Raw genomic sequence first — 27942 nt, forward strand, 5'->3', positions numbered from 1 at the left:
TCATCAAATAAATTTTTGAACTCTGTTTGTTTTGGTACATTTTTTGAGATTTGGGCCTAGTTTAGGGTAAGAGGGTATAGAGGTCGGTGCCCAATAAATGATATAGCCTCCTGCTGATGATTTTTTGAGAAGTACTGGTATATGTTTCACAGTTATACATGCATTTTCTTTTCTTCTACAGTCACAGGATTTGATCTGTGGGGTGTAGTAGTGGCTACTGGTGTGGTCTGCACATTTTACTGCACTATGGTATGTCAAGAACCTTATTTCTCCTTTTACCCTATACATTGCTTTGCAAAATTAAAAGTTTCAATCAATGCATGCTGCAGTCTGGGTTGTTTATATTTCCTTCCCACAGTAACTTATTTTTTATAAGGAATATTCAGTCCAGGGTAAAATTTGATCCTTTGTAAAACATTGATCATAACTGATATTTTTTCTTCATTTGAACCATGCAGTGGTCCCCAATCTTGTTTCATAATTTGCTCATATTGTCATCATGTTATTGTAGCTATGCTCACAGTATTCCTTAGCTTAGTAACCTGAGATAATTTCCCATTGCCTTTAGGCAGGAGTGAGAGTAAAAATATGTAAGAACCAGTATGGCATAGGCACTGATATTATCATTGATGCTGATCCTTAGCAGTGGTGCAAGTCTTGTGCAACCTGTGATACTCTAAGTCTTAATACTTTAGTTGCTTGATGATGTAGAAGACAAGGTCTACAAAGAGGGACTCGGTCAGGTTCTGGAGGGGTACACTTGGGCAGTGACTAGTACAGAACAATTTTATTTTTTCAGTAACTGGTATGTCCTTCTTTGTGCTAATCCACTTGCCAGTACAGAAGATGTAGGAGAGGCGGGTTTGATCCCTGGGTTGGGATGATCCACTGGAGTAGGAAATGGCAACCCACTCCAGTATTCTGCATGGAAGATCCTATGGACAGGGGAGCCTGGTGGGCTACAGTCCAGGGGATCACAAAGAACTGGATCCCCTCAGAGCACACATGCATGCCTTCTTTGTGCATACTGTTTGACCATCAGTCCTGCCTATAGGATAAAATCTATGATACTGCAATTTGACTCTGAGTTTTATTCCTAACAATATCCCCACACCACTCTACTTTGCTCCAAAATATATATCTGGACACACTAAGCATGCCATGTATTTTGAATTCTAGGAGCCTAGCAGGCTACAGTCCACAGGGTCACAAAGAATCGGACATGACTGAGTGACTAAGCACAGGCTTTTTGCCCATGCTGTTTTCTCTGCTGGGAGGACCTTTCATTTTGGATTCTGTTTATATTTGAAAGTTTGATCTAAGTACTACCTTCCTGACTATCTCCCTTGGGTGCACTTCTTGGCCAAGATTCATGTTTTCCTTATCTTTGACCAGGAGAGTGTATAAGCATGTAAGTGCTTAATAATGTCTGGTAGAAGCATTAATCCTAATGTACTTTTTCCTCAAAGGGTGGTCTTAAAGCAGTCATCTGGACGGATGTTTTTCAAGTTGGAATCATGGTGGCTGGCTTTACATCTGTGATTATAAAGGCTGCATTGATTCAAGGTGGAATCAGCACTATTATAAATGATGCCTCCAATGGAGGAAGATTAAACTTCTGGAAGTAAGTTGCTTTTTTGGTTAAGTATTTACTTCTTGGTTAATAGAACGTTCCTTTTTTTTTTTTCCTGTAAAAAGTCTCTTGGCTGAAATAATAAATTTATATTAGAAAACAAATTAACCATTAAAGTCATGGTACAAAAATTTGAAGCTGGCACATAAAAGTGTAAGAAGTTTTCACTTTAAGGGTGGAAGCAGTCGGGTGGTACTTAGTTACATGGTGCTAAGGATGGTGCTTCCTCCTGAGAAGGGATTGATAACAAAAGAGTAATTTCTTCCAGAAATTAAAATCTGAGATAGGTTGAAAGGTAGGGGTAGGGAGAGAAGGGAACATATAGTGGAGAGGTAAGGAAAGGAAACCTTTTAAGAGAAAAACACTAAAAGATAGTGATTCCATTTTGACAATTCTTTGTTTCAAGCAGCCTAGAGAATTCCTCTTTTAATATGCCCTTGTAATAATAGTATATTATTATTATATATGTGTGTATTTTATATGTGAATATTATTTAATGTATATTATGTAATATTAAATGTTATTTCTAGAATATTGACTGGAGAAGTTATGGCCAATGCCTCAGGTATCAGCATTAGTATGATATAATGTCTTCAACAACTATTCAACTTTCTTAAAGAAGGCTAATGGAGAAACTAGATATTTCATCACAAATATATCACACAATTTAACAGACTATTTAAAACACTTATCTTTTGGAATGATAGTGTCTTCCTTATACATCATGTTCAATGTGCAGGGGGGCTCATTTTGACATGAACCAGCTAATTTTCTTTTTAAGCAGCTCTGCTATGAGATAAGCAAGCTGAAATCACTGGCAAAAGGAAAGAAAATCACTTTACACTTGGTGGCTCTCTTCTAGTTATCTGAAAGAAGGTGTTAGTGTTTGAGAATAAAGTTAGAAATTGGACAGGGTCAATGTCTTAATTTGCAAGAATGAGTTACAGTGAATCAACTCCAACTGTTCTCAATATTTTTAAAGAAAATGGAGCCTCCAGTTGGCCTAGTTTAGGCTTGATTCCATCCATTAGCTAGGACAGAGTAGAACATTTTGATTGACCATCATTTAGACTATTTAATGGAAAAATGGTTATTTTCCCAAGGCAAACCTAGGTTGCTGTTACTAGAAGTGTTAATTTCTCAGTCATGTCCAACTCCTTGTGACCCCATGGACTGTAGCTTACCAGTCTCCTCTGTCCGTGGGATTCTCCAGGCAAAAATACTGGAGTGGGTAGAAGAGTGGGGAATAGATACCAAGAAGCAGAAACAACCAGTGGCCACTCGGTAGACCTGGATTACTTCCAAATCTCTTCCCAGTCAGCTAGGTTGAGGGGAAAGGGTATGGAGTCAATCAATTTTTCTGCAAAATAACTGTCAGTTTATACAAAGGGTAAACACATTGCTGCATTGAAATAATAACTTATAACCAGTAAGAGATTCCAAAAAGTAAAAGATTAGACATTATTATGACCCTTACAAGGTTTCCAACAATTAAGGAATAATGAAAAACCTTACTGTATATCCCTTGTTATTCAAATATATTTTAAGAATACGATGGTGGACAATAAATCTGCTCTGGGTAGGATAAACGAAGAGAAGGATTTTGTGTTGATATTTTCCATACGGTCTATATTTGGCATATGTATTCTGTATTGCCAAAACCAAAACCACTAAATTGGGTATTTTAAATCTTGTCTTACTTTCTTCCAGTAACTCACAGAACCCTTTAGCTCTTGACGTTTATTAGCTAGTATAGTAGCCACTTTCTTTATGGGAGAAAGGGCCAACACCCTTGAAACTCTTAGCCTTTGATATTAACTATTAGAGAATGGAATAGAGGCTCTCATCTTTCCATTAGAATGCTGAAAACACATAAAATTGTAGCACTTTACCCAAATGATCTCAAATATAAACTTTGAAGTGAAATTGCAGAATTTCAGAAATGGAGAATGTTTCCATTAAAGCTAATTTTGCAGAAAAATTTCAAGCTTATATTGTGTATCAGAGATGAACAGACTCATTCCTTCCAAGATGATACAGTAAGAAGAATTAAAAGATGTATTGAATGTGGAAGTTGAGCTTTCTTTGTAATTGTATTTTGTTTCAGTGCTGTAGTGTGACTTTCAACTATGAGTATGTAGATGGTGCACACAACATTTTAAGAACATGGTTATAATGACATGGTAGTTTTAAACATGAAAACCTTTAAACTGCATTAATTGAATTCTTCAGCTTGAATATAAAGTAGAACTGGGACTATAAATGTTCCGGGAGAGGAAATATACACATGAAATGTGTCGATATTATGTTTGTTTCAGTACCATATCTGTTGCTCCAGTGTACCTAGGAATTGCTTGCCCTCTCTTTCTTCAGCTTTATGCTCTTCTTTGATTACAGCGTGGCAGACTTGTTTAAATAATTTCCTGTGGCCATGAGAGAACAGTTTCTATAAATGTTCACAACAATTGAAACATTCGTTTTGGCCCCAGTCCTATCCAGAATTTCCAAATCTCTGAAAGTATCAATTTTTTTATTTCACTGAACTTAAGTTAGAAATATTTCTGCCTTTTATATTACTTAATCAATCTGTACATATTTGTGTGTGTATATATATATATTTGTTTATATTTATGTAAGTATACATTGCTTGCTTCCAAAACACTCTAGAAAGATTTCTGTAATAGTTTACTGAGAGTTCAAATTTGTTTTCTGTTTGTTTTCATTTAGCTTTAATCCTAACCCTTTGCAAAGACACACATTCTGGACAATTATTATAGGAGGAACCTTCACGTGGACCAGCATCTATGGTGTGAACCAATCCCAAGTGCAGAGATATATTTCCTGTAAAAGCAGGTTCCAGGCAAAATTGTAAGCCAAACTATGGTATATGAATCGTGAATAACTGTCAATTGTCTTTATGGATGCTCAGAAGTCAAGCTTTGCTGGAGTTTGTCTTTTGTATCATGAAATTCTAACAGATAAATGATATACTTACAAAAGGATCACATAGAACAAAGTGGTACTGTATGTTTTTTTTTTTTTTAACTGTATGTTTTGAATCAGATATTTTAAAATATTTATATCAAGTACCCCTGTTTCTTTTGTCTGCATTCTGATGAATGAGGATAAGAGGCTTGTGCAAGCTTCCTGATGGAGGGACTGGCTGTGGGGAAAACTGGGTCTTGCTCTTGTGGGAAGGGCCACACTCAGCAAATCTTTCATTCAGTTTTCTCCTGCTGGGTGGTGCTGTGCTCCTGGTGGTCCAACGGTTAAGACTCTGTGTTTCCACAGCAAGGGGTGAGGATTTGATCCCTGGTTGGGGAAATAAGATCCCACATGCCACATGATGTGGCCAAAAGAAAATTTATATCAATTATTAAGTAAAACAAACCTTATCAAATAAATAGGCATTTATTTTGTATCTGTTTTTATAAGGAAATATAAGGAATAAAAATTATAAACATGTGGCTCTTATCATAAAGGACAGAGGATAAGATGGTTGGATGACATCATCGACACAATGGACCTGAGTTTGAGCAAACTCTGGAAGATAGCGAAGGACAGGGAGGCCTGGTGTGCTGCAGTCTGTGGGCTTGCAAAGAGTCGGACATGATTTAGCAACTGAACAACAATCATGAAGGAACATAGCATCAAATTAGGAAAATATATGCAACTATGTGAAAAATGGAATAACACTAGAGGTATAACAGTTCCCTGAAACAATGTAACAGTAGAGGAAATGTTCTAGGGCATTGTACTGCCAGATGTGTTGTTTCATTTTATATTCAGACACAGTTATGGATTTATAACCTGGTTCTAACACTTGCTACTTGAGTAATGGGGTGAGTTTCTTAGACTCTCTGAACTTCAGTTTCTAAACTTATACAATGAGCATATCACACATCTTGTGGAGGAATTATAAAATACGGTGTTTGTCATGCATGTGGTAGGGATCCAGTAAATGTGAATTCCCTTTTCCACCTCAAATCCTGGGATGTGAAGGCAGGGATGCATGAGAGATTCCTGCTGAGCAGGCAGGTCCTGAAGGAAGACCATGTGTGGGCCGGTGGAGAAGAATGGGAGAGCATTCCAGGTAGGAAGAGTGATTTGCCCAAAGCACAGAGGTTGGCTTCCGACCTCTTATCATGAGCCCTCTGGAGGGCTTCCCAGGTGGCACTAGTGGTAAAGAACCTGCCTGCCAAAGCATGAGACATAAAAGACGCGGGTTCAATCCCTGGGTCGGGGAGTTCCCCTGGAGTAGGAGATGGCAACCCACTCCAGTATGCTGGCCTGGGAAATCTTGTACACAGAGGAGCCTGACAGGCTACGGTCCATGGGGTGGCAAAGAGTCAGACACTACTGAAGTGACTTAGCACATGCATGTACAGAGGTCGGAAGGACAGCATGGTCAGGGGAGTCTCCAGCCCATCTTGGCTTGTGCAGTGTGAGCAGTGGCTGGTTTTTTCTCAGGAGGCCTCAGATAAACCTGGTGACCAGCATTCTTAATACTGATAAATAAGGCTGAGTTGGCTTTCAGGCATTTTGAAGCTTTAAACTATAAGAGTAACAAGGTGATTGAAGTAGGAGGAGGAGTAATTCTTTTTGTATTAAGGGAGGATATTAAAAACACGTGATAGGAGGTGGAGGAAGCAGCTGCGCTCCCGCCCGGCAGTAGAGCGGCGCTGGGACCCACGCGACAGCTGCGGACAAATGAGCGTGTCGGCGCCGAAGAGGGCGCGTCCTCCGGCCACCACGAGACTCCCGGCGCCGCGGGGCCCGCGCTGCGCTCCAGTCTGCCGGGGCACCGGGGTGGCCCGCTAGGCCAGCGCTGCGTCGCTTGGCCCGCAGGCCCCGGCCGGCTGCCCGGCCCCCTGCGGGGCCGCCCGCCAACGCCCCTTCTGCTGCTGCCGCCCCTTCTGCTGCTGCCGCTGGCGCTGCTCGCACTGCTGGGCGACGGGGCAGTGGCGCTGCCCCCGGGCTGCAAGCACGACGGGCGGCCCCGAGGGCCCGGGAGGGCGGCGGGAGCCGCCGAGGGCAAGGTGGTGTGCAGCAGCCTGGAGCTCTCACAGGTCCTCCCCCCGGACAGGCTGCCGAACCGCACGGTCACCCTATGGTGTGAACATTGATACCCACCACATCCCCGTTAATGTGACAATGCGTCGAATTGCACTTGGAGCAGATGCTGTGGCTGCCCAGTGGGATTTCGATTTGCTGAATGGACAAGGAGGCTGGAAGTCAGATGGGTGCCATATACTCTATTCGGTTGAAAATATCACTACCATTCAGTGCTACTCCCTTAGTAACTATGCAGTTTTAATGGATCTGACGGGATCCGAATTCTATACCCAGGCAGCCCATCTCCTGCACCCTGTGGTCTACACTACTGCTGCTATTCTTCTCTTGTGCCTCTTAGCGGTCATCGTCAGTTACATATACCAGCACAGTTTGATTAGAATCAGTCTCAAAGGCTGGCACATGCTTGTGAATTTGTGCTTTCATATTTTTCTGACCTGTGTGGTCTTTGTGGGAGGAATAAGTCAAACTAGAAATGCCAGCGTCTGCCAAGCAGTTGGAATAATTCTTCATTATTCCACTCTTGCTACAGTACTATGGGTGGGAGTGACAGCTCGGAACATCTACAAACAAGTCACTAAAAAAGCTAAAAGATGCCAGGACCCTGATGAGCTGCCACCTCCACCAAGACCAATGCTCAGGTTCTACCTGATTGGTGGTGGTTTACCCATAATAGTTTGTGGCATCACTGCAGCAGCAAACATCAAGGATTACCGCAGTCGGCCAAATGCACCCTATTGCTGGATGGCGTGGGAACCCTCCTTGGGAGCCTTCTACGGGCCCGCCAGCTTCATCACTTTTGTAAACTGTATGTACTTTCTCAGCATATTTATTCAGTTGAAAAGACACCCTGAGTGCAAATATGAGCTGAAGGAGCCCACCGAGGAGCAGCAATGACTGGCAGCCAATGAAAATGGAGAAGTCAGTTATCAGGACTCCATGTCTCTGTCCCTGATTTCCACATCAGCTCTGGAAAACGAACACACCTTCCATGCTCAGCTTCTGGGGGCCAGCCTTACCTTGCTCTTGTATGTTGCCCTGTGGATGTTTGGGGCCTTGGCTTTTTCTTTGTATTACCCTTTGGACTTGGTTTTTAGCTTCTTATTTGGAGCCACGTGTTTGAGCCTCAGTGCATTCATCGTGGTTGATTCACCATTGTGTCAACAGGGTGGATGTCCAGCTCGCATGGATCATGACTTGCTGCCCAGGATGGAGCGCCTATTCAGTCCAGGTCAACATGCAGCCCCCCAGCTCCAGCGGGCTGAGTGGGGAGGCTCCCAAGTACACCAACAGCAGCGCAGAATCTTCATGCACAAACAAGAGTGCTTCGAGCTTCAAAAACTCCACCCAGGGCTGCAAATTAACCACCTTGCAGGCTGCTGCGGCCCAGTGCCACACCAGTTCCCTACCTTTGAATGCCATGCCTCAGCTCGATAATAGTCTGAAGAACATTCAATGGACAACGATATTAAAATGCATGTGGTGCCTTTAGAAGTTCCATTTCGAACAAATGTGCACCCAAGCCGCCATCATAAAAACAGAAGTAAAGGGCACTGGGCCAGTAGACTCACGGTCCTCAGAGAATACGCCTATGGAAGGCAGTGTGCAGAATGGCCTGCCGAAAAGTCCGCTGGGCAGTAATGAAGTACACTCTTGGAGTCGGAGGGTGTACTTAGCCTACAGAGAGAGACAGTACAACTCTCCCCACCCCCCCAACACACACACAGCAAGATAGCAGTGATGCCTGTAGCACGCTTCCCAAAAGCAGCAGGAATTTTGAAAAGCCTGTTTCAACTAGTAGTAAAAAAAGATGCAGTAAGGAAGCCAACTGTAGTTGAACTTGAAAGTCAGCAGAAGTTTTATGGCCTGAACTTGGCCATTCATAATGGACCAATCAAAAGCAGTGGGCAGGAGGGACCCTTGCTGGGTACAGATAGCACTGGCAATGTGAGGACTGGGTTATGGAAACACGAAACTACTGTGTAGAGTTGGTGGGCTTCCTGGGCAAGAAATCCATATAATCTGTGATAGTCACATTCCTTTAAGCTATGAACATGTAAAAGCAGACTGTTTACAGCCACCATAGAGATTCAAAAGAATTTTGAATAAACTTTTAAGTTTTGGATTTTGGGTATTTTATATCCCCCAAGTGTTGCTTTTTTATGAATTTTAGAAAAAGCCTCTAAAACAATGTTTCAGTTGTCAAAGCACCAGCAAGACATTTTGGGAATCTGAAATGTAATTTTCTTGAAATCTGTAATATCTATTTAACGTTTCAGGCTTGTATTTAATACAGTAAATAGGTGTTTGCCATTGTGTCAAAAAAAAATATGTGATGTCAGATATAAACATATGAGAGTAAGTTGGTTTAGACATTATCTATGTTTGGTAAATTTCACAATGAAAGATCTATATCAATATGAGTATAGTAACTGGATATGGAATCCCCCAAAAGTGAGCATAGGAATGCTGATATTTTAAGACACTTTATAGAAATATAATTTATATATCCAGTAATCCATCCACATTAGAGTTGATGCCCCTCCCAAAGTAATTGTGCACAGGCTCTTCTTTGGGAACATGTTTCTTTGAGAATATGGAGCTCAAAAAGCCCAATTTTATAACTAAAAGAATAGCATCAGAGCTTTCTTAGTAGAAAACAATTTCCTTCCAAATAGTCCAATGGTCTCTTTAAAGAACTCAGGGGAACCATTTTCTCCCTGAGTTTCTAACATTGGCTCCATGGAAAGAATGAACCCCAGCCAAAGAGTCAAGACCTACTGACACTGATTGACTGGATATAGTATCAGATGTTGATAAGTGGTCTATCTGACTGGCATTAAAGTAACATAAAACAATAAAATAAGATATTAACTCATATATAAATGAGTATGGTGACTGAGTAGGAAAGTGTCTGGGTATATTTCTGGTGATTTGGAGATGACATATAGTTATACTACTTTTAATTTTTTAAAACATTTTTATGTTGGAGTATACTTTATTAACAATGTTGTTTTAGTTTCAGGTATATAGTGTTGGGGTCCTTTAATGGACTGGGACCTGGTGGTCTGGAGGCGACAATAAGAAAGTGAAAGAGAGAGAGAGGCTGATACTCCCTGGTTTATGCAGAAAACCAATAAAGCCCTTGACACAGGACTTGCATCTCTCATGAAGGCACCGGGCTCCCTCTCTAGGGGGGTTATAGCACAGGGTGCCTTCTCGAGAGAGTCTTAGAAGCCTGGGCAGGAGAGTGAGCAAGACGGGTCTCTGCGCTCCAAAAAATCAGCCGAGGAGAGAGAGAGAGAGAGAGAAAAGACAGACACAGGGTCCCAAGCTCCGATGGAGCAAAGGTGCTTTAATGATTTCTCTGTGAGTATATAAAGGCTGTGGTACAAGAAGTTTCTTTCGACAATGCTAAAGATCAGAAAGCCAAATGTACAGCAACTGTCACCACGGGAACAAGGGATTAATAATGGTTACAAGGTTGGGACCATTAATAATGGTCACGTCTCAAGAAAGGGGATCAAGACTAAGTAGTTTTGCCATAAAGAGGAGATTCAAGCCTGTCTCACACAATGACCTCAGTTCCTGGGAGCAGCGTGCTGTTCCACTTAAAAAGAAACAAAGGACTTGTGAGAAACAGCACGTAGGAATCCTCCTGTTAAACATTCCCTGACAATTCCCCCTTATTTATTTATAATATTTGTAAAAAGAGTTCTGACCATTAGAGTTTGTTTAGTTTTAACAATCTTAGCATGAATCTTGGCAACGGTAGATGACAAATATAATTGTTAAGACAATCACCAAAATTACAGTTTTAGACCTGATGCTGTGAGTAATGCTTTGAAACCATCTGTGTGGGTCTAGCCCAGATAATTGATCAGCTAGTTGTTCAGCTAAAGTTTTCAAATTAGTGGAAGAGGGCAGATTATTAGAAAAGGTTTCAAATATGTCTTTTTGTAATATTTGTACATTCAGAGAGACATTTTCATGTATGTTTTGTAAATGAAATTTGATTTGTTCCTAGTTGTAGGCATTATTATTGAAATGAACAGGAGTAACACAAAATTGAGTAGAATTCCAATCATATTTTAGCATCACCTGTTTTTGTACATCTATTAATTGATCTCCAACCCATCTGATAGCTGTTTTTAGTTCCTGTATTTCATCTTGCATATCCTCATCTATCTGAGCCTAAGTGGCCTGCATAGTATGGGCATCTTTAGTCCAATTTTGAATAAAATTATGTGTTTGAATTGAGGTTTGTAAAACAACACCAGTGATAGCAGCAGTGGTGCGAATAGCTGTTAATCCCAAAATGCCAAAAATCAGCCATCCAATGAATCGTTTACATCGTCGGAGCAATTTAGTAAGTAACTGGGAAGCAAGTCCAGCCATGGGACCTTCTTCCCAGGGCCGCTGGAGATTTATTGGTAACCACGGATTATGTCGAGATCGAAGAATCAAAAGGGAGTCATTTCTCAAGGAAATAGAGAAGTTAAGACAAGTATATAATTTACAATTTATGCAAGTTACAGAACGTAAAGTCTTATTGAATTGTAAATTTCCTATAGCTACAACAAAAGGAAGTGGAACATAGGCTTGTATAAAATATGATTGATTATAATGAAAGAAATAGTTTCTATGACTATGATTGCTCCCTGTGAAATGTCCAGTCCAAGTCCTAAGTTCCTCGGTGCTTGCAGCAAGTTTCCAGGTGTCTCATTGTTTAGGCCCAATCTATTTATCAAGGACAATTCAAGGAGGAGCGGGGAGGCCATTCCACCATCAAGTCACCCAAGAAGTCCTCTGTCATGGTAATGTTCCATTGTAGTATTAGTAACCTTCTATGTTATTTGAGTAACATAATCATACATAGTGTTGTTAATATCATTTGAGCAGTAAGATAACCATATACTTTGGGGTCCCCAATCAACAATTGTATGATTAACCATAAACATTAATTTTCCTGATTTGGCCTGACATTTGTCCCAGTGAACAGGAATATATTTAAAGTTCTTGTTAGTAAACCCTTTACATAGTGTTCTTTGTTCTTTCCTTAACTCTTTCCCTAAAGTTTCAGTAGTATACACATGGTTCACGGACAAAGAAAGGGTAGTAAGTAATCCAAGCAGTATCCGAAAGTCCTCTTTTAGAGGCAGGGTGAAAGCCCAAGTTTGTTGGCTAACATTTATGCATAATTCTGTTGGGCCCATATACAAAGGAAGGACTTCATAACCTAGAGAGATATTAATTAGTTTTTCTTCTTTTTCAGGATGAGAGGGCCCCTCCAAGTTCCAAGGAGGGGCATATGTGTTGAGTCATTGGGGGCTAGGTACATAAGTCCATTAAGTGTGATCAATCAAGTCAGCCTGAGTGGGGGAAGCAAAAGCAAGCAAAGCAAGCATAGTGAAAAAAAATATTTTCAGGATTCCGAGGCATTCCTTGTTGAGAAATCAGATTTTCCATTTGATTAGTAAGGGTTTTTATCTGTCCCCAAGTACGGAGAAGCTAATGGCACCCCACTCCAGTACTCTTGCCTGGAAAATCCCTTGGTCGGAGGAGCCTGGTAGGCTGCAGTCCATGGGTCGCGAAGAGTCGGGCACGACTGAGCGACTTCACTTTCACTTTTCATGAACTTTCATGCATTGGAGAAGGAAATGGCAACCCACTCCAGTGTTCTTGCCTGGACAATCCCAGGGACGGGGGAGCCTGGTGGGCTGCCGTCTATGGGGTCGCACAGAGTCGGACACGACTGAAGCGACCTAGCAGCTGCAGCAGCAGCAGAGAGATCATAAGGTAGATGACGTTGAGTGTGGTGTTTTTTTGGAAATTTTTAAAGTCGCCATGGCTTGTATTGGAATTCCTTCCTCCTGAGGTTTTTGTTGTATCATTTCTAGTCTGGATGTTGGGGGCCCCCTTAAGTTGAATCTTCTGAAGAGGAAGTTATATGAGTTCGTTGGATCCATCTGGAGAAATAGAAGCATATCCCTTTCCCTGTAAGATTAGTTTCTTAGATTTCCATAGATTAGTTAACCTGTCTTGATATCAAATGGGCAAAGGAAAGGAGGTGTCCTTTAATGTTTCAAAATATTTTTCTGCTTTTGTCAAAATATCTCCTTGCGGTAAGTTTTAAAAATTTAAAATAAATAAAGCTATATTAAAAATAGTTATAGAAAGAAAGGAAAGCAATAATGATGAAAACATTCTTAGGAAATATTTCAGTCCAAAAGAAAAAAAAATCATCTAGAAATCTGTTTGGGACTGGTATTTGGCTGTGGTTTTGAATTAATGGGTTGATTTTCTCTTCATTCAGTATATACGTTTTTCCTGATATTAAAAAAAAAAGGGATCTGACTGTTTGAAGTGGTTTCTGTTATTTGGGGCAAAGGATTAGGAGCAAACATTCAAATATTTTTTCCTAAGTGAAATTATTGAAAGTTGTTGCAGAACAACTTGATAAATGAAATGCTGTTCATATCCAAATATATTTGACCTTGTCCTTGGAAAAGAAATGCAGCGTGGCAGCTGTTAAATCTCTCTGTTCAGTGTGTCAAGGAAGATGATTATACTTTCAAGACAGACCTGAAAAGAAGGTGAATATTTTGCACTTTTGATATTCTTAGGAACAAATAACTAATTTGGCAAATGTTATCCTTTTTATGTTGTTTTTGTTTTGTATTGTGAAACAGGCATTGAAGTTGATGTTATTTTATTTTAAGAATCTTACAGACTGGAAATAGAAATAAAGCTATATTAACAGTAGTTATAGGCTTAAAAAATATATTGCGTCAGAATCTAGTAAAAAGTCAGCTCTGGATAAGGAAGATAAAAGTGTTCCTGTGTATTTTTCTTTATTTAATTTTCTATTTGTAGTTACAGTGTGTAATGTGTTTAATTATATCTTGTGTTTGTGGATTATAAGGAATGTTTGTAATCTGTTTAATACAGAATGAATGTAAAAATTGTTTGAATTGTTTAGAAATATAGGTAGGGCCATTGTCTGTTTTTATAGCATTAGGCAATTCTCATTATTGCAAAGTAAGGTAATAAGTGGGTTATAACGTTCTGTAGTTTCACCTTGGAGAGGTGTGGCCCCTATAAAAGAAGAATTTGTATTGATTGAGACATGTAAGAAGGAAGAGGAAGAAAGTTCAGGGTAATGAGTTAAATCCATTTGTCATAAAATTTTCTTTCATTTGTCATAAACTCTGTTTATATTTTTGTATTCATCATCTTATTTGCCATTTCTTATATCTTTTTATTAAAAGCATATATCTTATTTTTCTTTAGCAACTATGAAGTGTCTTGTATGTTAGTATTTTTATAGATGGGTGAATATATTTATTATATTATATATTATATTTATTTATTTTATATAATATATATATTTATTAATAGTTTAAAATCTCTTTAGTTTTTCTGTAAGAAAAAGTTTTTGTAAGAGGAAGTTAGTGTTCAGTAATTAATGTTTTAAAATGTTATTTCATTTGGAAATGACCTAGTTATTTAATAAACTTTTATTATTTAGTTTAGTACAACTCTAGAATTTAAATTACCCCAATCTTAAGAGATTATTTTAGATTATAATAACAGATTAAAATAATAGATTATTTTATTTAAAATATAATTATTTTAATAGAGTTTATCTAAAAGTTTTTATTTCATTTATATATTTATATATATATATAAAGAGGTACCTTTTTGTTGGCAAATTTAGTTTACCTTAAACCTAAGCATAATAAAAGTATTACATAATGTTGATGATTTAAGACATGTCTTAATTAGATTAGCAATTATATTTAATTATATATTTATATTTAAATAAACGTTATATTTAATATTGAATATTTTTCAGTTCATGTTAACTTGAATTTAAATACAGCTTATTAACTCCATATTATCCAAAAACAAAGACATATAATGAGACATAGATAATTTTAGATAGATAGGCATAGTTTTCCACTTGAAATTTAAAATATCTTTTTGTTTTATTTTTAATTTTTTTAATTTAATTTAATTTTTTTTTTTAATTCCACCAATTCGTTTTTGGCTGGAGTCCTAGATCGAGTGGGCTGTGTATCCCAAGGACATGATAAGAGTTAATTTTTGGTTTTTTCTTAGGCTTGTTTTTGTTTCCCAGGCAGAATTGGAGCTCCAAAAAAGTATTTTAACAAGTTAACCTTTTCCTAACTGCATGTGTAAGAAGAATCGGTTTTGCAATTTCAAAAAAGATTTTACTTTAATCAGTTTTCTCTGGAGTCTAAAGAATATCATGGCCATTCAGTGTCAAAAATATCATTTCTCCCTTTTGTAGTTACAGTATATTATTAATGATATATGCATGAGGGAATAGCTGTCATATAGGAAGTAAAGCCTTGGATGTAAAATTTTGACAAATATTAGGATTGTTAAGCATACCTTGAGGTAACATAGTCTGTTGAAATCTTTTATGAGGCCCGGTGTGATTAGGATAAGGAAGAAAGTGAATTTCTCCCGGTCTAAAGAGTGTAAAGGTATATTACAAAAGCAATCTTGTAAATCAGTAATAATAATGTGCCAGTTTTGAGGAATAGTAGTAGGTGATAGGATCCCTGGTTATAATGCATCTATAGGTTTCATAGATGCAATAACTTTTCTAAGGTCTGTTAAGAGATACCATTTGTTAGATTTCTTCTTTATAATAAAAATAGGAGAGTTCTAAAGAGAGTAAGATTCCTTGATATGTTTCAATTCTAATTGTGTGTCTGTAAGTCCTTTAGTAGCCTGTAATTTATCTTTCGTAAGGGGCCATTGCTCTGTCCAAATAGGCTCGTCGTTCTTCCAAGTTATTTTAATAATTGCTTTGTTTGTTAAATGAGCAGTGGCCCCTAGGAAAAATGTGGAATGTATATCTGTGTTTGCCATTGCATAAGTAAGTCTCTTTCTCTTAGATTAAGGGTGCATTTATCACATAAGGTCTTAATGTTGTAGGTTGGCCTTTTGGCCCTTCATATGGGTAGATCTAAACGTTTTGATAAATTTCTTGTATTTTGGTTTGAGAAATTCCTGCAATTTGGCAAGAGACCTTTTGTATAGGCCAAGATTTGGGCCATAAGTGTTTGGAAATAATAGTAATACTAGATCCAGTGTCGAGGAGACCAGAAAATCTTTTATTATTAATTTTGATATTTATATTTGGTTGGGCATATTCAGATACCAATGATGTCCATAAGGATTGTTTTTGATCTGTATTGCTGAATCTGCCTGTCTGTACATTATTAGAAGAGTTAATAGAAATGTAAGGCAAAAGAAGTAATTGAGCAATTTTGTCCCCCTTTTTGAATTGCCATAGAATCTGAGATTATATCATAATTTGAATCTCTCCTTTATAATTCGAATCAATTATTCCAGGGTGAACAGTAATTCCTTTAGAAGCCAAACTAGATCGGCCAAATAAAAGATTGAAGGTTTGTGGGGGCAGGGGTCCAAGAAGTCCGGTAGGCACTCTAGAAGGGACTGCTTAAGGGTAAAGGAAAAAATCATCTAGGGCCAGTATATTAACAGTAGCATTGCCAGATGTTGAGGGTTTGAGGGAAAAGATAGAATTTGCCCCTGGTTTTTGTTGTAGGGGACCTGGGGGGGTCCCCTGTTTGGAGTTCCCTGGAATAGGTTTTCCATCAATATCAAATTTAAATTTACAATTTTTGGCCGAATGCATTCCTCTATCGCAGTGAGGGCGAATTCTTGGAGGTTTTTTATTAGCCTTCTTAGGGCAGTACCCTTTTAAATGGTTTTTATCTTCATATGTAAAGCATCCTTCATTTCTCTTTTTAAAGGCAGTAGCCATTGTTTTAGCTATCATTTGCATCTTTTGAGTTTCTGATCCTAGATTGTGACAAGCCTTCAAATAATCAATAATAGTCTCAGTCTCATGAAGTGCAGCGATAGCTCTTTGATATTCCTGATTTGCATTCTCATAAGCAAGTAATTTCTCTAGCTGTTTCTTGGTTTCTTCTCTGATTACAGTATGGGAAATAGCAGTTTCTAATCTAGCAAAAAAAAATTAGCATAACTTTCACTAGGTTCCAACAAAGGAGAGACTTTTGGAGTTGCACCTGTTGGCAGAGGAGGAGCAAATGGAACAGCCGGGGCAGGGCTAGTAAGAAAATTTTGAAATATTTTATGTTGTTCTAATTGGGCCTTTTGTAAAGTTTCATCATCTAATTCATATACATGCAATAAGTGTTCTGTCTGAGCTTTAAACAAACGGTGAAGTAAAGTAGAGAAATGATTGTGCTTTCCAGCCGTTTGACCCATATCTTAGTACTTACCGACCTCAATAGGTCCTGACCTCAATAGGTCCTGAGTCCCTCCGACCGAAATGCCACGTATACCAGAGTCCCTGTTCTGGGGCGCCACTTGTTGGGGTCCTTTAATGGACCAGGACCTGGCGGTCTGGAGGAGGCGATGATAAGAAAGTGAAAGAGAGAGAGGCTGATACTCTCTGGTTTACGCAGAAAACCAATAAAGCCCTTGACACAGGACTTGCATCTCTCACGAAGGCACCAGGCTCTGTCTTGAGGAGGGTGAAGGCACAGGGCGCCTTCTTAGAAGCTTGGGCAGGAGAGTGAGCAAGACGGGTCTCTGCGCTCCAAAGAATCAGCCGAGGAGAGAGAGAGAGAAAGACAGACACGGGGTCGCAAGCTCTGATGGAGCAAAGGTGCTTTAATGATTTCTCTGTGAGTATATAAAGGCTGTGGTACAAGAAGTTTCTTTTGACAATGATAAAGATCAGAAAACCAAATGTACAGCAACTGTCACCACGGGAACAAGAGATTAATAATGGTCACAAGGTCAGGAGACAATCCACATCTCAAGAAAGGGGATCAAGACTAAGTAGTTTTGCCGTAAAGAGAATGTTTACTAAAGGAGATTCAAGCCTGTCTCACACAATGACCTCAGTTCCTGGGAGCAGCGTGCTGTTCCACTTAAAAAGAAACAAAGGACTTGTGAGAAACAGCACGTAGGAATCCTCCTGTTAAACATTCCCTGATGATATAGCAAAATGACTCAATTATACATGTATCTATTATTTTTCAAATTCTTTTACCGTTTAGCTTGTTGCAAAGTATTGAGCAGAGTTCCCTGTGCTATACAGTAGATTCTTGTTGGTTATCCATAACTCATTAGGCAGTAACAAAACACACAGTGAATGTAGTCAATCAAGGGAAAAGACTAGCAATCTGTTGTTTGGGACTTCTTGCAGGTTAGGTTCTCCTGGAAGCAGACTTTGAGATGGAGGTTAGCATGCCAGAGTCTCCTAGGGAATTACCACTGTAGAAGCGAAGGAAGGGGAGATTGGCCAGAGGGAGAAGGTAGACTGAAATGCAGCCTCAACAGAGGCCTCAACAGGAGCTTTAGAGCTGAGAGGACCCTTCAGGCTGTTCCAGGTTGGCTTGAGGGAACTCAGCCTTTAAACCTCTGAATCTAGTCATCATTTTGTGCAGGCTGCCCTGGGGAAGGACATAAGAGTTGGTGGTGGTGTGGGCACCTCTCTTCAGTCCAGGTGTCCACTATAGTACCCTTGGGGGGAAAAAAACGTAGCTACCTTAGTGGGAGAAATATTTGTTATCAACTGCTTATTAAAATAGGGCTTCCCTGATAAGACATAGCATTCAATGATACTAACACTAGTAATATCACTAACTTCCATTTAACAAGTGGTTATTACATGCTATTGTGTTACATGATAGACACTATTTTATTTAGTCTTACATATAACTCAGTGAGGTATGCATTGTTATTTCTAGCTGTCAATGAAGAAACTGAGGATCAGAGAGGTTAATTTACTTGCCCAATGTCACATATGGTAGAGCTAAGATTTATGCTCAGGACTGACTCCAGTGCTATTATAGAAACCTTTACATTCTACTGGAGCACATACCATGTATTGAAATGCTGAACATTATTTTGGAAGATACCTGTCTAGGAATGCAGGTTTGCCTTTCCTATTTAATGGATGGCATCAGAAACCACATTTAACAACTATGGTGAGTTGCTATGTAGATGCTAACAATGTCAAGCAAAGGGAAAATGAATAAGTCACTGCTCTGTTGACTGTTAAAGTCTCTATTTCATGACAAAAGGTCCTGAAGTAGTGTAATTTTGTTACAGTTGTTCTTCAGTCACTAAGTCATATCTGACTTGTTTGCAACCCTATGGACTGTAGCCCACCAGGCTCCTCTGTCTGTGGTATTTCCCAGGCAAGAATACTGGAGTGGGTTGCCATTTCCTTCTCCAGGGATCTTCCATCTTCAAGGATGGAACCTACATCTTCTGCATTGATAGTTGGACTCTTTACTACTGAGCCACCAGGGAAGCCCAAAGTAGTGTAAACATTATGAAGCTAATAACGCCCATGGAACTCTGACCAGGAGGATACATTCATTCAGTGGCAAAACCCCATATACTCCAAATATTTCCAAATACAGTGTTTATTGACCTCATAAACAGAAGGTTAGGCCAGAATAAAAGAAGTAGCAATTTTGACACCCAAAAGAGAATGCATGTCTATTGAATATAATCATGAAAGTCTCTTCTGTTTCACAATTTTCCTCATCTTTGAGATGAAAATTAAAATTGTCATTTACTTGTTTGTTTTCACTTCATTAGGTCTCTCTACATCAATCTCCTGGGACTCTGGGTGATCCTTGTCTGCTCAGTGCTTTGTGGGCTTGCCCTCTACTCCAGGTACCATGACTGTGATCCTTGGACAGCCAAGAAAGTGTCTGCACCAGACCAGGTCCAGTACTATGTCTTTCTTACATGCAGTAATGACGTTCCCAAAGTTTATTAGCTGGGAGGAGACAGTGTTCATGTTCTTGTAAAGTACTAGCAAATAGGCACATTATTCATTTTTAGCTTATATAAAGCATTTGGAAAATTTTATTTTAGCAGACATAACAAGAATGAAGAATGCTACTTCCAATATTACAGTACTGAGAGATTTCCCTGGTAGTCCAGGGTGAAGGATCTGCCTCCCAATGCAGGGGACACGGGTTCTATCCCTGGTCCTGGGATGATCCCATATGCTGCAGAGCAACTAAGCCTGTGTGCCACAACTACTGGAGCCCGTGCTCTATAACAAGAAAAGCCACTGCAATGAGAAACCTGCACACTGCGATCAGAGAGCGGCCCCCTCTCACTGCAACTAGAGAAAGCCCAAGTGCCCTAACAAAGACATGGTGCTGAAAATAAATAAATAATAGAAAAATATATGGAAATACCTGGAAAAATTTTCAAGGCAGTTCATGCATTGACAAAGAAGCTGCAGTATGATTGCTTAATTTGTGAAAGTGAAAGTTGCTCAGTCATCTCTGACTCTTTGTGACCCCAAGGAATCGTCCAGGTCAGAATACTGGAGTGGGTAGCCTTTCCCATCTCCAGGGGATCTTCCCAACCCAGGGATCAAATCCTGGTCTCCCACATTGCAGGCAGATTCTTTACCAGCTGAGCTGCAAGGGAAACCCAAGAATACTGGAGTGGGTAGCCTATCCCATCTTGACCGCATCTTCCCGACCCAGGAATTGAACTGGGGTCTCCTGCACTACAGGCAGATTCTTTACCAACTGAGCTATTTGTAATCTAGTGTAATTGATATGATTACTTCATGCTAGCCTAGCCTATACCCTAATGAATGAATTGTTATAAAGTCTTGATGGCATACAGTATAATAGTCATATTCATAATATAGTGTTAGAAGCATTGTTGTGTGTTTTTTTAAAAATCACTTACTTGTGATGATTGGTTGTTGCAGTTTCTGCAGTTATTAGAGAGAGACATACTGTGCAGTAACACAATTCTTTGAAATCAGTAATAAGACAGTAAAAAAAAAAAACCCTAACATGTTGTTTTCATATTAAATATCACTCATGCCATACCTGTGTAAGGATAGGTTATCCACTTCAACAAAGTCATGCATATGATGTTCTACATGTATATTTTTCTATATTAAAAAAAAATCCACATATAAGCAGACCCACACAATTCAAACTCATTTTGTCCAAGGGTCAACTGTATAAGCAGCTCTAATTACATTTTCAATCCCGAATAGTGATTGAAGTTCACAGGTATAAACTTGAGTCATTCTTACTTAAGCACAGAAGTAAGTAAAAATATTTCCTTTAAATTGATTTGTTATTCCAATACATGAGAACAGCTGCCTATTACTGAGCCTTTACTATATTCTGTGTTCTATACTAAGAACTTACATAGATGATCTAATTTAAGTTTTATAGCAACTCTGTGAGGTTAGGATTATTATTCCTATTTTACAGATGAGGAAACTGAGGCTCAGAGAAACTAAATAACAAAAGCCACATCTGTCTGAATCCAGAGCCTGTACCCTTAACTACTATTCTATTCTTTGATTTAAATGTTAGCAGGTAAAGAGTTTAATTTTTCATATTTGGACATTTCAGTTGTGTGGAATATCTTCCTTTAGTTCTTGAATACCACAAGGTAAATGAGATGTTAATTAATTTTATTTCATAGCCAATAGTATTCAAGAGTAAGTTTTGGAATTTTTCAGCTCATGCCTTACTTGGTACTGGACATTCTGCAAGATTATCCGGGACTTCCTGGACTTTTTGTGGCCTGTGCTTACAGTGGAACATTAAGGTATGAACTAGGACTCTAATGGTACAAGTTTTCCCTCTTGGGATGTTTCTTTTATTATTGGATATTTGGGGGGATAAAGTTGAATTTTGGACATGGGCACAAATGGCCCTAAATAGGTAATTATTCCATGTCTCCTTTTCTGTCAGTCTGACTCTCCCCTATGAGGGTTGGCTGTCTGTTGTCATAAGTCTTTGCTTTTATCTTTAGTCCCTACTGTCTAAAACATCATCACGTACCCCATACAGTCACAGTAATGACAATCAGTCGATGGTAAGTTTTGCTGATGGTCAAAAATAAGGACCTACAGTCTTAGTTTAAAATATGAATGTAACTAAAGCATGGTCAAATGGAAAACTTAGAATACAGTATATATTATTCAGCCTGTCCAAATACTCTTGTTTTGTGTTTGAGCTTATTCATTGTACTTTGTTCCTGTGTTATGCTTATTATTATCATGTACAACACATGTTAGTGAAGATCCAGCAAATTAATATTATTAATATTTATGGTGAATGTTAGTGAGGACTTATGATAGTCCTTTCTATGCATAAAGAAAAATGTGCTTTAAAGTCATTATATAGTAATACTGCATGATCTAAGAGATTCTTTCATGGATAATAAGGATTAATTGCAAAATGGAAGCAACATTAAATTATCCTTTCTCACTATTAAGCCTATGGATTTGCCTGAATCATTCTTGGGTGACAGCTTCCAGAAAGAGGATGATGTAATTATTAAAAATAATGTAGTAGGTAAAATAGATTAAAAAAAAACAAAGTCCTACTATATAACACAGGAAACTGTACTCAATATCTTATAATACACCATAATGGAAAATAATATGACAAATAATATATATATGTATATGTATATATGGCTCAGACGGTAAAGCGTCTGTCTGCAATGCAATGCAGGAAGATTCCCTGGAGAAGGAAATGGCAGCCCACTCCAGTATTTTTGCCTGGAAAATCCCATGGACTGCTGAGCCTGGTAGGTTACCGTCCATGGGTTCTCAAAGAGTCGAACAGGACTGAGTGACTTCACTTTCACTTTCATATACATATAATATATACATATATATACTGAATAACTTTGCTGTATGCCAGAAACTACCACAACATTGTACATCAACTATACTTCAATAAATAATTTAAAAAATAATGTAGAAATCGGGTTCTATTTCAGAAGTGACAATATGTTTTCTTTTTCTTATTCCTAGTTAAGGTATTATTAAAGTTTACATATACATTAAAAATTTGGTTTCCCTTTACAGCACAGTGTCCTCCAGTATTAATGCCTTAGCAGCAGTAACCATGGAAGACCTAGTGAAACCTCGCTTCCCATCTCTCTCGGAAAAGTCTCTCTCTTGGCTTTCACAAGGAATGAGTAAGGTTTCATTTCACAATTCCATTTTAACTCTGGGAGACCATTTTTAGAGATACCAGAAATTATTTTCCATGGAAAATAGTGTGAATGTATGCATGCATGTGACTTAATGCAGTCATGGCCATATTTGCAATCAAGATTTGGGATATACTTCAAACAATTGTCCAGTGACCACAAAGAACAATTTCAAGGGGTCCTATTTGGCTAACTTTCTTTTCTACCTTCTTCCTATCCCAAATCTATGTTAGAATTCTTAGCTACAGTTAAAAATTCAACCCCTTTCCATCAACCACAGTTTTAAGAGATATCCTTAGTTTGGAACCAGGAGTCACACTTTTTCTCTATTACCTAAGAGGGCACTGACAGTTTAAGATATATAGTCTTATGTGTATGGATTAAAGATAAAGAAACAGAGTGTTATGATTTTTTTTAACCAATCTTGATTATTCTATCTGCATGTGTAGGCTGTCCAGGAGATAGTCAATAAAATTGTATGAGGAATGCTCAACTTTATTCAATATGAATTCTCAAATTCATAGATTGTAGGATCTTCACTTCAGTTCAGTTCAGTTGCTAGGTCATGTCTGACTCTTTGTGACCCCATGAATTGCAGCATGCCAGGCCTTCCTGTTCGTCACCAACTCCCGGAGTTCACTCAAACTCACGTCCATTGAGTCAGTGATGCTATCCAGCCATCTTATCCTCTGTTGTCCCCTTCTCCTCCCGCTCCCAATCCCTCCCAGCATCAGGGTCTTTTCCAATGAGTCAACTCTTCGCATGAGGTGGCCAAAGTATTAGAGTTTCAGCTTTAGCACCAGTCCTTCCAATGAACACTCAGGACTGATCTCCTTTAAAATGGACTGATTGGATCTCCTTGCAGTCCAAGGAACTCTCAAGAGTCTTCTCCAATACCACAGTTCAAAAGCATCAATTCTTCAGTGCTCAGCTTTCTTCACAGTCCAACTCTCACATCCATACATGACCACTGGAAAAACCATAGCCTTGACTAGATGGACCTTTGTTGGCAAAGTAATGTCTCTGCTTTTGAATATGCTATCTAGGTTGGTCATAACTTTCCTTTCAAGGAGTAAGCATCTTTTAATTTCATGGCTGCAATCACCATCTGCAGTGATTTTGGAGCCCCCCAAAATAAAGTCTGACACTGTTTCCACTGTTTCCCCATCTATTTCCCACGAAGTGATGGGACCAGATGCCATAATCTTAGTTTTCTGAACGTTGAGCTTTAAGCCAACTTTTTCACTCTCCTCTTTCACTTTCATGAAGAGGCTTTTGAGTTCCTCTTCACTGTCTGCCATAAGGGTGGTGTCATCTGCATATCTGAGGTTATTGATATTTCTCCCGGCAATCTTGATTCCAGCTTGTGCTTCTTCCAGTCCAGCGTTTCTCATGAGGTACTCTGCATATAAGTTAAATAAACAGGGTGACAATATACAGCCTTGACGAACTCCTTTTCCTATTTGGAACCAGTCTGTTGTTCCATGTCCAGTTCTAACTGTTGCTGCCTGACCTGCATACAAATTTCTCAAGAGGCAGATCAGGTGGTCTGGTATTCCCATCTCTTTCAGAATGGAAAGATATTTAACCTCAATTGCTAAATGTCCCAGATGCAGTATTTGACTCAGAGAAACCTAGCTCATGGACTTCTTCATTTTCATTTGGGTATACTTGTTTCAGGATGAATGACTAACAAATTTGTTTTTTAAAGAAGAATCTTTAACCTCAACTTAATAGCACTAGTAGACTGTCAAAGAAATAGTAAATAATATTCTGTTTTATACCACAATTCTGTATGTAATTGCCATAACTGTAGCCTGGAATACATACTTAATTTATATTCTTCAGTGTCCCCTAAATTTAAATAGCATTAAATTATTTTATTATGTACCTGGTTTTAATCCTAGAGCATAATTTTTTTAAAAATGATATAATGCTTCCTTAAAGGATATTTAGATGGGCTCATTTTGGGGTTGTTGAAGCTGTGTGGTTTAGTAGAAACAATAGAAGCTTTTGAAGCCAGACAGACTTGCTGGCCTCACCAAATTGCTTCACTGATTTACTAACTGTTAACCTCGAGCAAGCTTCCCAGATGGCTTGGTGGTAAAGAACTTGCCTGCAGTGCAGGAGATGTGGGTTCAATCACTGGTTTGGGAAAAATCCCGTGGAGAAGGAAATGGCAACCCACTCCAGTATTCTTGCCTAGGAAATTCCATGAATAGAGGAGCCTGGCAACAGAGGAGCCTGGCAGGCTGTAGTCCATGGGTTTGCAAAAGAGTAGGATATGACTTAGTATCTGTGCAACAACAAAGCCTTGAGCAAACCCAGTTGAGCCTCTGTTTCTTTATATGGAAAATGAAAACAAAAATTATTCACTTTGTAGGTACTGTGAGATTTAGAGATAATCCATGTAAAACAAGAGGTACTAGCTGATACTCAAGGAATGATGTTGATGATGATTAATAACAAATGGACTCCACTAGTGTAGATGAAGCTTTCATTCATTTTGAAGGGTTGAATATAATCATTATGTTGAGGTATGTAATATGGCAAATGACTTGAATGTTTCTGATAATTTGAGTAGAAAAAACCCACAATGATGATCATTCATGAGCTACCAAGTAGAGAAGAATTTAGTATGTTGGAAATACTATTTATATTAGGATTTAGAGACATGGAAAATCATTGCAATAAAGCTCCTTTTAAAAAAATTAATGTAAAGTTTTCCATTCAGGCACAATGAGATTTATTTACTCACTTTGCTTAACAAAGGTGTGAGTGCTTTTGTAAGTAAGATAGAAATAACATAAGGAATGCACTAATTTTTTTATGAACAAATTTCTCATTCATTTTATTTTTTATATTTTGAAGTTTATATGTGGGAAATTATATTAATGGATTTCAGGTGCGTTTTGTTGAATGGAAATCTTTAAAAATAAAAATGGGGGGTGAAATTTTCTTATGTGTGTTAGTTGCTCAGTTGTGTCCAGCTCTTTGCAACCCCATGGACTATAGCCTACAGGCTCCTCTGTTCTTGGGATCTCCCAGGCAAGAATACTGGAGTAGGTTGCCATTCCCTTATCCAGAGTTTTCCTAAAGCAGTTTCAAAAGTAAAATGTGTAGTTAGAGAAAACCTGGAAAATACTGAAAGCCAAAAGACAAAAAAAATTCCATAAACTGACCACCAGTGATAGCTTGAGAATTTCTATAAAGGAGTTTTGGGGAAAGAGTTTGGTAGAAGGGAAAACTATAAATCTTATCTTCAAGTTGCCTTTCTTTGCTTTTGTTTAACAGGAAAGGTTTGTGAATATTGATGATTATAAGAAGGCTAAAGGTCCTAATGGCACCCCACTCCAGTACTCTTGCCTGGAAAATCCCATGGACAGAGGAGCCTGGTAGGCTGCAGTCCATGGGGTCGCGAAGAGTCGGACACGACTGAGCGACTTCACTTTCACTTTTCACTTTCATGCATTGGAGAAGGAAATGGCAACCCACTCCAGTGTTCTTGCCTGGACAATCCCAGGGACAGGGGAGCCTGGTGGGCTGCCGTCTACTGGGTCGCACAGAGTCGGACACGACTGAAGCGACTTAGCAGCAGCAGCAGCAAAGGTCCTAAAATACTCTGGTGTGGATTTCCACTTCCCAGGAGAAATGAACACTTAAAGTCAGAAGACTTTCTGATGTTTATTACTCCCTTGCCCCATCAGAGCAGTGCGTCCTGTTTTTGGCAAACTGAAAAGAGACCTGAGCTTTCCTTTACAAACAAATGTTTATGGAGGATTAGATTAGTAACACAATGGTTTTTAGTTTAAAATACCTATATTTAATTTTAGGGATTCTTTACTTATATAACCTAATGTAATAAATCCTGGGACATGATATCAGCGTTTTCTTTCCTCTTTGCACACTGCTGATGCTGTAGAAAAACAGCCCATTGCCTTTTTACCTGACTCTGAGATAGGTGGCCATTCTTCATTATAGTCACGTTACACACTTTGAATCAAAGTATGGTAGTTTATTCTATTGAGAATTCTAATCCTCTGAGTGGATTTTGCAATGGCTTTTATGTCATCCATATAGGTGTGCTGTTTGGGGCCCTGTGTATTGGCATGGCTGCACTGGCTTCACTAATGGGAGCTTTGTTGCAGGTAAGAGCTAATCCTCAAAGGTTTAAGTCATAATCACTAAATTTTTTTTAAAGTTCATGTGATCATCCTTCTAGACTTCTCTCTTTATATATCTACCCATAGACATATCAAGGAACAGATATGACTAAAGTCTTTAAATTTTTTTTTAATTAAAATTTCCATTTTGAGAAAATCATAGGTTTACAAGTAATAGTAAAAAATAATACAGAGAGACTCCACATATCCTTTAGCCAGTTTCCTCAATGGTGAGAGACTTAGGTTACTTTTCCATGTGGATGTCCAGTTGCACCACTTGTAAAAACTATCTTTCTTCCATTGATTGCCTTTGTACCTATGTGAAAAATCAATGGAGCATATTTGTATGGGTCTATTTTTGGTGTCTTTGTTCTATTCCATTGATCTGTGTGTATATCCATTTGCCAAGATCACACAGTCTTGATTACTATCATGTTGTAATAAATCTTGAATCCAGATTTACTGACTCCTTCCACTTTATTGTTATTTTTCAAAATTGTTTTAACTATTTTAGTTCCTTTGCCTTCCTATATAAAGTTTAGAATAATATTCTCTTCATATATATATATGTATATAATTTATATATAAACCCTGCTTAGATTTTGATAATATTGCCTTAAACCTATATAACAACTCGGGAACATTTTTACCACATTGAATCTTTTAATCCATAAATGTAGTATGTCTCTTCATTTATTTAGATTGTCCCTAAGTTTTTCCACCACCAACTGTGTAATTTTTATAACACAGTAATTTTTATATAAAAGTCCCATTTATATTTAATTAGATTTATACCTAAGTATTTCATTTTTTGAGTAATTTAAATGATATTGTATTTGCAATGTTGGTGTCCATGTGTTTGTTAATGTATAAGAGATACAATTGATTTTTGTATATTTGTCTATATCATATGACCTTGTTGAGTTTACTTATTAGTTTCTGGGATTTTCTTCAACTTCAGATAGGGACAATTTCATATCTTCTCTTCCAATCTGCGCATGTACCTTTTGT

At 38.4% G+C, this 27942-nt stretch overlaps 1 protein-coding gene across 1 annotated transcript in view; it reads left to right on the forward strand.

The window, feature by feature from the left end:
• The window catches only part of SLC5A8 (solute carrier family 5 member 8), a 66167-nt gene that overhangs the window by 21729 nt on the left and 16496 nt on the right, over positions 1 to 27942 (forward strand). Inside the window, exons 4-10 of the mRNA XM_027542015.1 lie at positions 182 to 249; positions 1470 to 1624; positions 4361 to 4501; positions 19361 to 19490; positions 21279 to 21367; positions 22641 to 22753; positions 26849 to 26916. Coding sequence (XP_027397816.1) covers positions 182 to 249; positions 1470 to 1624; positions 4361 to 4501; positions 19361 to 19490; positions 21279 to 21367; positions 22641 to 22753; positions 26849 to 26916 — 764 coding nt within the window. The remainder of the gene's footprint in view (positions 1 to 181; positions 250 to 1469; positions 1625 to 4360; positions 4502 to 19360; positions 19491 to 21278; positions 21368 to 22640; positions 22754 to 26848; positions 26917 to 27942) is intronic.

This window comes from Bos indicus x Bos taurus, chromosome 5 (assembly GCF_003369695.1).
Source record: "Bos indicus x Bos taurus breed Angus x Brahman F1 hybrid chromosome 5, Bos_hybrid_MaternalHap_v2.0, whole genome shotgun sequence".
NCBI lineage: Eukaryota > Metazoa > Chordata > Mammalia > Artiodactyla > Bovidae > Bos > Bos indicus x Bos taurus.